This window comes from Hevea brasiliensis, chromosome 3, assembly GCF_030052815.1.
Source record: "Hevea brasiliensis isolate MT/VB/25A 57/8 chromosome 3, ASM3005281v1, whole genome shotgun sequence".
NCBI lineage: Eukaryota > Viridiplantae > Streptophyta > Magnoliopsida > Malpighiales > Euphorbiaceae > Hevea > Hevea brasiliensis.
Window position 1 is genome coordinate 108,273,521 of NC_079495.1, and position 10,252 is coordinate 108,283,772.

A 10,252-nucleotide genomic window follows, 5' to 3' on the forward strand; every position below is an offset into this window, starting at 1 on the left:
TGAAAAAGAAAGAAATTTCTATCATCTTTTCCCAATAAAAAGAATGATATATAATGCATTATTATTTATTTTTTTTCCACTTAATCTTGATCAAAATTAACTAAGATGAAGAAATTAAAGATATACAGAAATAGGGTTTTCATTTCTTGGCATGTTCATGTTGGACTGCCTTCATGAGCAAGCTTTCAGAATCAAGAGCCATTAGAACAGGAGAATTACCGATCCCACGAGCCATGGCGAACATAATCTCCTTCATTAAGGACCTAAACTGTTGACGATCAATACTCCCAATTTTATCCTCATCAAATCTTTCGAAAATCGCATCGTAAAGATTATTCATGTCTTGTATTGGCTGAACCATGAGCTTGCAAAATCCTGCACAAAGCTCATTACGTGAAATCACTCCATCACCATCAGCATCAAGCATTTCAAAGCATTCCTCAACGCAGATTTCGAACGCTTTCTGATCTTCTACAAATTCGATCACCGTTGGTCCATTCACAACAGCTAAAGCCATTCTTTAATTTTCTTGGATTGATGTATTCTATCAGCTTTTCGTTCGGTTCTTTTTCTTGTTCTAAGTTATATGCACATACCATTTGCATGCTCCCATTTTTAAGGGGTTAGCTCCCAAATGGTTGATGAGGCATTATTCTAGCTAGTTCAAGAGATTAGAGGGCTGAACCTTGTGAAGGCCTGGGGCATTTTTCTGTGGCTTCTTAATGTCCAATTGGTTTAATGAAGTTGGCATATTCAACTCGGAAGATTATAAAATATTTTCGATATACATAAAAGTAATGTTTATCCTTTCATAAAAATGTAAGCATTCCTTATAACATTGAAAATAAATTTTATATAATTATGAGAGATAATGCATATGCAATGAGTCTCACATTTCTAGTGATTGGAATTTTAATTAAAAGTTAAATAAAATCAAATTTCTTAAAAATATTAACATTTTGATTCAAAATTATTTGCAATCCACAAAGTGACTCAAAAAAAACTCAAAATAATTTAAATGAGTCCAACTCAAATTCATTCCACCGCCCAACCCATTTGCTAGCTCTACATTTGAATTTGCAGCATGGAAGTTAACCTACGTATCCCTAATCAGACCCAAATTATGTACAAATGATTGAACATGAATTGGGCTTGGGCTAGAAAAAAACTTAGCCCGAGTAAACTTAACACAATCCAATAATATATATATATATATATATATATATATATATATATATATATATATATATATATATATCTTTTGAATGTCACATCACTTTTTGCCTTTTCAATTAATTGAATTTTCTAAATTAAGAAGAAATAGTTGAACGCTTCAATTTCTATTTAAGTATTTTGTTCATTAGTTGAATTTTTAAATTTTTAATTATTTTTTTATTTAATTAATAAACTATTTATATATTTATATGTGAATTTAAATTATTTATTATTATTATTTTAGCCAGTATTATTACAATTGTTATATTCTTTTTAAATTTGACTCAACAATTAAATATTTTTGTTATTATTCTAAAAAACTATATTTTTATCATCAAATATATTTTATTTAATTTAATTTATTTATTATAATAAATAATAAATATTATATTATTATTAATTGATCTTAAACTAAATTGTATACATATATTAATTATTAAAATTTTATCTTGATTAAATAATTTTAATAATTATTGTTAAATAATAGTTTTGTTTTTAAGGGTAAGTATAATATTTGATGTTAGTGTAAAATATGAATTTTTTTTAAAATAACTATTTTTTATTTATTAATTATATTAATATAATAAATATAAAAAATAATAATATCCGCATCACGTACTTAATTATTATTTATGCAATGCTTAGGTAAATGATATTTATTTTTTTTAAAATAATATTATAAATTAATTTTATAATATTAAGAATAAAATAATTGATTGATAATTATTTTTATTACATGATAATAGATTAGCCTTTTTTGTGGTAATGGTAGAAATAACATATTAAAAAATTAAGATAACTTATTATATTACAAAATATATTCAAATATCTAAATTTTCTTATTTATTTTCGCTAGCTAATTGACTTCCAAATTTCATACAAAATGCACTTATACTATAAATCATGATTTTATAATTAACTATTAAATAAAAATCTCTCATTACTTTAAAGAAACTTTATCCCAAAAGGAAAAGGGACTTTGGTATTATATTAAAAACCTATTAAACTTAAAATTTTAAATTTATAAATAAAAATTTTAAAAATAATTTTATATTTCCTATGCCGTTTTGTTTTTTCAGTTGTTACATGATATTTATTGGGTTTCATATCATATTTTAAAAAAATTATATAAAAAAAAACTTCAAAGGTTAATATGAAGTTTAGGTGTCATCACCCTATTGCCACATGTCAGTAAAATATTCTGACAAGCGTTTTCGTGGTGCTCTCATGTTTCATCGTATTTGCAATTGTCATGTGTTACCATTAAGTCAATTTTATTGGGTCCATAATTGACATTAATTTAACCATAAAAACACGTATTCTTTAATAATTAGGATTACTTTAACATTATTAATTTTGAATGCAAAAAGAAAATATGTATTTAAAATCAATCAAGGAATAGATTTAATTTTGATAAGTAAAAATTGATAAAAGATATTTTTATTATAAATATTAAAAAAAAAAAAATGCATATATTACAATGTGTTATTAGAAGAAGCTAACATATGTTTAAAAATCCTACATTAAAAGGATTAATTGTTTGTTAGGTTAAAAAAAAAAAAAAACTCATATCATAGTACCTAGAGATGGCCAAAGAGACGGAACTCCTAAGGATTAGGTGCACAAATGCACGGGATAGGAATCCCACTTTTGCCAATGTAGGCACGTGGAGAGCAACCCTAACTCCAAACAATCCACATGCCCATTTCACAATACAATAAATTTTGATAATTATTTCTAAATTTATTTAATTATAACATTATAGTCTCTTAATTTAAAAATATAATATAAAATATTATCAACTGTTAAATTTTACACAATAAAATCCTTCAAACTTTCAATTATCGCTTTTTGATTAAACATGAAACGATTTCAATATAAAGTTTAATCGATATTTCTTTATCTCTTAAACTATGTATAAATTGAATCATTTTTTTATCTATAAATAGACTAATTTTTCACGTGTAAAGAGAATAATTTTATACTTTGCATAAAAAATAAGAGAAAAATATTGACTAAGCGCCATGCGGAAGCTGTTCACATCAATTTCTAACTGAAAAATCAATAATTGAAAATCATAAGGATTTTGTTGTGTAAAATTTGAAAGTTTATATAAGTTCAGGGATAATTGTTAAAATTTATCCCCTAAATTATCTTAAACTATTCAATAAAATTGAAATATTTTTATATTCAAATTAAAATCATGAAATTTTAAAGTCAATCTTAATTTGAATTATTAAAAATTTATCATAAATCTATAAATATCATTATGATTGTTTTTAATGAAAATAATTTCTCATTAACTAAAAATAAATATAAAAATACAGTGCAAATTAACACATTATATTTTTATATAAATAAAATTAATTATTTATAAAAAAATAATAAAAATTATTTGAAATATCTAATAATGTTGATAAAAAAAATAAATTGATAAATAGACAGAATGTATATATCACTTTTTGACTTTATGATATTTTTATGAGTCTCATTAAATAATTTTTAAATTTAAATTTTTTATTGAATAAATAATTATATATCGTAGTATATTATTCTCTAAAAAAATAAAATAATTTACTAATAAGTGCACATAAAAACTTATCAATATAGAGGAATAACCCCATTGAAGGAGAAAAGCACAAAAAGAAAATCAAATTAGAGAAGTAACACAAATTCACTAACATTAATAAATCTGATAATTTATTTACTTAATATCTTATTATTAATGATAAATTTAAGGAGATATATCTTTATTTTTTTTCAAATGAATATAGATTTTAAAGTTATTATAAAAAATAAAACTTCAAAAAGAAAAAGCATAAGAGTAAAAATGAAGGATTGTTACACACTCGTTGATAGCCATTGAAAATTGAGATCAAATGGAAAAAGGAAAAGAGGAGAAGAGAAATAATGAGAAAAATAAATTTTAGAGATTATTTTTTTGTTTTTACTGAAAATTTTATTGTATTAGTAATAAGATATTCGGATTTATTTAATATTGTTATTGAAATTATTATTAAAAAATAAATTTTTAAATATATTAATAAAAAATTAAAATAAATTAAATTTAGTATATTTTAAGTATAATACCTTTTAAAAATATTTTTTTAACCCCTCACACTCAACTTCAACTTTAAATGAAACTTCAAACAGTTAAGACAAAATTCAACTCAAGAAAAATATTTGGTAGTTGAGTTCATACGCCCAAATTTTATATTCTTAAAATAATATTTTAATAAAATAAATATGAAAAATAATTTAAATAAAAAAATAATACACCTAATAAGAAAAGAATAAGAGAAAAAGGGAAAATATGAAAAAAAAAAAAAATCAAGGGGTAGGCAACAAAGACCATTGCCTAAAATCACAGGGCAAGTGATGAGGCTTAGGTTTTATCAACGTCAAAATCAAGAGCAGAGATTTTTAGATACCCACAAAAAGACAACTCTTCACCAAAATTGTACAAGTGTTGAGCTAAGATTAGGACCAGACAAGTTGAGGTCCCAATAGGGGCGATACTACGTGTATATTGGAGGGGCCATGGTCCTTAAAAGATTTTTAAAATTAAAATTCTGTCTATAAAATTTAGTATAATTTTTTTAAAAAATTAATATTTACCCCTTAAAATTGTAAAATAAATTCTAGTATATTTTTAAGCAAATTACTATTTGCCCCTCTAACATTATTATTTTTATTTTAATCTGTGCATTTATTTTATTTTATTTTTATTTTAATCCTATATTTTATTAAGATTTCATTTAATTTTTTCTTGATATTAATTTTTGGCCACCCAACCTTTAATTTTTAGGTCCCAAAAAGCACTAGATTAGTTAGTTGGATACACCCTCATGGATATGTATGTCCATGTGAAGGTAAAGTCCTTAGTATCATCAATGTGCCCTAACCTCCATACTTGTTACGTGACTGGTGGGCTGTTTGCTGGCTCTCTAGGGACATTTATATTTGTCTCATGCAAGCTCTTATGTATATTATTCTTTCATCAATTTCAGCATATACCGCAGTGCTTCGAAGGGGAAGAAAATTTTAAGGACATGTACAATTTAGGTGTATGAGATCATTTTTTTTTTTTTGTATGAAACTTAAAAATAGAAAACAAAGGAGGAAGTAGGACAATCAAATAAATGCTTTTTTCATACAAATGTTTTGAGGGTGTGCAAGTAACCAATCAAACAAGGGGAAAATCTATTAGGGTATATTTCATTTTTGCTTTAATTTAATTCCATGACTCTAAATTTTCTCTTATTCATGGATGAAATGATGCCATCAAGTTAAAGTTTGGCCAAATATATATGATTTTACTTTGTGTGAAACATGGCAATAGATCATAAAAAAATATATCGGAAATGAATTGAGTGTTGGATTTAACTTAAACTATAAATTATAAGGGTAATAATCACTTATTGTTAATCTCATATTAAATACCTGATATTATTCGAGTAAAATAAGGTCAAGTAATTAATATTTAGGTATAAAAATTCAATGTGATAGTCAAAGTGTTAGCGCTTGATTAGAGTAAAAGTCGAGTTAAAGATCACTCTATCATCTAAAATCCAATTGGGTCAAACCGAGCAAAAGATAGTTCAGTCTAGCCTAGACCGAACAACAACGAGAGAACGAAGCAATGCTATCCCTTGGGAAATAAGCCGAGCAAAATTCATACCGAACAATGATTATGTCAAACAAAGGACAAGCTAGATTTATAAGAAGAAATCACATAATGTCAACCAAAGATTAACTCCGAGAAATAAGTAATTATTATTTTTTTAAAAACCTATAAATATCTAAGAATAATAAAAAATCAGGTATGTATATACACTGTCTAAAATTAATATTGAATTATTTTCTCTTTATCTCTCTTTATATTTCTATTTTTTGACTTGAACATCGAAGTGGCTGGCTAAAAGGCCACTTACCTCGCTTTTTATTTGTTTTACAAGTCTACAAGGCAATGAGACTGAACTCTTGAAGCTCACGGCAATATTAATACCCTTTAAATTGAAACAATAAATTAAACTTTATGAACTAAATTATTATAAATATTAAAATGGTAAGAGTAAAATTATTATAAAAGTAAAATATAATGTATTAAATTATTACAATTTTTAATTCATTGATTAATTGTAAATTTTAATAGAATAACTATTTTATTGATAGAAAATATATGTTGAAAATTAACTTATTTCTTTTTAAAAATAGATGAATTAAATTATAATTTTAATAAACTAACTTATAAATTTTTCTTCCTCTAATGAAACATTAAACGAGTTTTTACATATTAGAAGATTCGAAAGCAAAATCCCGTAATTAAGATTTTCAAAATTTAAATCTATTATTTAAATTTAACCTTCAATAAAATGGTGTGAGAGACCATTACAAGAAATTTTAAAAATAATTACGAAAATTACAGACCACAAAATTTTATTGGTAATTTATCGACGATTTACCAGTATTTTACCAACGAAAAAGAGAAATAAAATTTAAACTAATTTATACCGATGAAATTATCGACTGATTACCGACGAATCATTTACCGATGATGTAATTTTGTGGATAAAAGTAGTACCTAATATTGGCGGCAAAATTAATGACAAAATAAAAAAAATACCGACGAATTTTTTTTTTGATAATTACCAACTAACTCATATTTAGTCGGTAATATTAAAAAGAAAATTAAAATTTTTTGAAAAAGTTTAAAAAATTTTACTTATGAAAAGTTTTTATCAGTAGCTACCAATAAAATTACTTTTTGTATGTAATAATAAGAAGAAAATAAAAAATAAAATTTTAAAATAAATACTTACGAAAATTTTTAATCGATAATTATCAACGAATCATATTTAATCTGTAATTTCAGAAAGAAAATAAAAAACAATAAAAAAACTTAAAAAATTTTACCTATGAAAAATTTTCGTTGGTAATTACTAACGAAATCACTTTTTGTAAGTAGTATTAAGAAGAAAATAAAAAATAAAATTTTAAAATAAATACTTGTGAAAATTTTTCATCGGTAATTACCAACAAACTATATTTAATGGATAATACTAAGAAGAAAATAAAAAAGAAAAATTTTAAAAGCTTAAAAAAATTTACCTACGAAAAGTTTTCGTTGGTAATTACCAACGAAATCATTTTTTGTAGGTAATATTAAGAAAAAAATAAAAAATAAAATTTTAAAATAAATATATACGAAAATTTTTCGTCGGTAATTACCAACGAACCATATTTAGTCGATAATACTAAGAAGAAAATATTTTTTTTTTCATCGGTAATTGCCAATGAACCATATTTAGTTGGTAATATTAAAAAAAAAAATTTTTTTTAAACATAAAAAAATGTACCCACGAAAAGTTTTCCTTAGTAATTATCAACGAAATTATTTTTCATAGATAATATTAAGAAAAATATAAAAAAAATAAATTTTTAAAATAAATACTTATAAAAATTTTTCATCGATAATTACTAACGAACCATATTTAGTCGATAATACTTAGAAGAAAATAGAAAAATAAATTTAAAAAGTTTAAAAAATTTTACCTATGAAAAGTTTTCATTGGTAATTATTAACGAAATCATTTTTCGTATATAATATTAAGAAAAAATAAAAAATAAAATTTGAAAATAAATACCTATAAAAAGTTTTCATCGGTAATTACTAACGAATCATATTTAGTTGGTAATAACTAAAAAAAATAGAAAAAAAAATTTTCAAAAAATTTCAAAAATTTTACCTACGGTTTTCGTCGGTAATTACCAACGAAATCACTTTTTATAGATAATATTAAAAAGGAAATACAAATAAAATTTTAAAACAGATACCTGTAAAAATTTTTCTTCCGTAATGATCAACAAATTATGTTAGTCGGTAATTCATCGATAAATCATTAAAAATGTGAAATTTCTATATCGTTTGTAAATAAATAAGAGAGAGTAAGTTTCTTTACAAAAAAAAGTACTCCCTAACATAAGTTAATTATGGTATAACCACTATGTGGGGCCTACTTTGAGTCTCACTAATATTTTTTTTAGGTCAATTAAATCTTAAAAAATTAAAAATTAATTTTCCATTTAAATTAAAATAATTAGTATTTAATTTAAAAATAATAAAAATTTTAAAAATAAAAAATAAAATTAAAAATTAAATTAAATTGAAAATTTTAAATTAAATTTAAAATTTAATTTAAATTAAAAATTAAAGTAAAAATTTAAATTAAAAAATAAAATAAAAATTAACTATGAAAAATTATCATTGATAAATACCTATGAAAATTTATTGTTGTCGGTAATTATTCACAAAAATATTATCAATAAATAATCGATAATTTATAAGGGTAAAATTTCTTACGAAATTACTTATAAAAAAATTTTAATTTATTTATGAAATAATTCATTAATAAATTTAATAATAATATTTTTTTCATCAATAAAAATTACTTACACTAATATTTATAATTAAAAAAACTTCATCAATAATTCATCAGTAATTATCAATTATAATAAAATATAAATATATTTAATTGATAATTTTTATAATTATTTTTATAAATTTTTTTAATAAACCCAAGTAACGTTTAATATTTTTGGATTGACTTTAAAAAAATAAAAAAATAATCATCATCAATTAAAGTAACAAGTCTCTTAATTATATTTTTAAATAGAAAATAATAAACGTCAAATCACGATAATTAATTAAAATAATATAATTAAATTTAAAATAAATTTTTAATTCATAAATTAAATGTGGACCCTGATTAAGAGATTGTAAAATCTGGAAAACCAAAAAGGTCAAATTGGAGGCCTATGGAGGTGGTTTTAATCAATTTCTTGCATGGTTGAACAAAGCATTAATCAAACTTGTAACTTCTCTTACAATTAATCTCTTAATTTCAGTTTCAAGGCTCTATAATTATAATCCCAGTTGGGTTTAAATTAATGAGACGTAAAACTTTGAGCGAAGATTTATTTCATAAGAAAATTTTATTTAAATTTAATTTATTATAAATTTAATATATAAATATATAAAATTTATATATTTAATAAATAAATATATAAAATTTATATATTTAATAAATAAATTTAATCATATATTTGATATAAATTGAAAAAATAGATAAAGTGTTATTTTCACGTTTATTTATTAAAAAGTAAACAATAGAGAAATAAAATAAAAATAAAATTAATTTTAAATAAAATTAAAAAAATTATATAATAAAAGATTTATATAGTTGATTTTAATTAGTTTAAAATTAAGAATTATTTTTATTATATAAATTATTAAAATTATATGTATATATTATTATTGAAATATATTCTTAAGATTAATATTTTTTTTTTAAATTGAAATTCAATAATAAAAATTTTGTTTTTCTTTTGTTGTTTTAGTATTTAATTGGTAAGATGATGGCTTAGCATTTTTGTAAATTATTTTTTAATATTAATTATTTTTTTAAAAGGCTTTAATATTATTTTTTTAATTAGTTAAAAATGCATTAAAAATAAAATTTAAATTAACAAATTGAAGAGTATTTTATTTTTCGAATAGACTAGCTTCTATTATGGAGAATTCACCAACCCCTTTGAAAGAAAAATTAAAGAACATAACTTCATTTTCACACCTAATGGATATTTCTGTTCTTACCTAACATCAAACTATTTCCTGAAACTTCTTGCAGAGAGTGTTTAATAAATAAAAATGAAATAGATTTTGTTGGGAATCCCCAAGAATTATATATAAAAAATCTGAATTTTTTTTATAATAAATATTTTAATTTATATTTCTTTGTGATTTTGTTGAAAATTTGTAAATTTTCTAGTATATTAATTTTAAATTGTACATGTAAAAAAATTCTTTTTTTTTTTTTTAAGTAAAGCTAATTTTCTTAATTAAGAAAAATTCTGTTATTTTATTATATTTTGTAAACATGATCCACAATCCCACGTTACATTTGAGCATGAAGCTCAAGTGGGTCCCATTGTGTTAAGCAGTTTTTCTTTTTCCTTTTTACAAAGAAAAAGAAAA

At 21.9% G+C, this 10,252-nt stretch overlaps 1 protein-coding gene across 1 annotated transcript; it reads right to left on the bottom strand.

Moving 5' to 3' along the window:
- LOC110662514 (uncharacterized) lies at positions 1-586 on the bottom strand. Its single transcript, XM_021821488.2, has one exon. It carries the CDS (start codon positions 515-517, stop codon positions 140-142), a length of 378 nt encoding a protein of 125 aa, XP_021677180.1. The 5' UTR covers positions 518-586; the 3' UTR covers positions 1-139.
- Between the last annotated feature and the right edge of the window lie 9,666 nt (positions 587-10,252).

What these genes read in the sequence shown, in the direction of transcription:
- LOC110662514 (XM_021821488.2), bottom strand. Translation starts at nt 517, where the DNA reads ATGGCTTTAGCTGTTGTGAATGGACCAACGGTGATCGAATTTGTAGAA.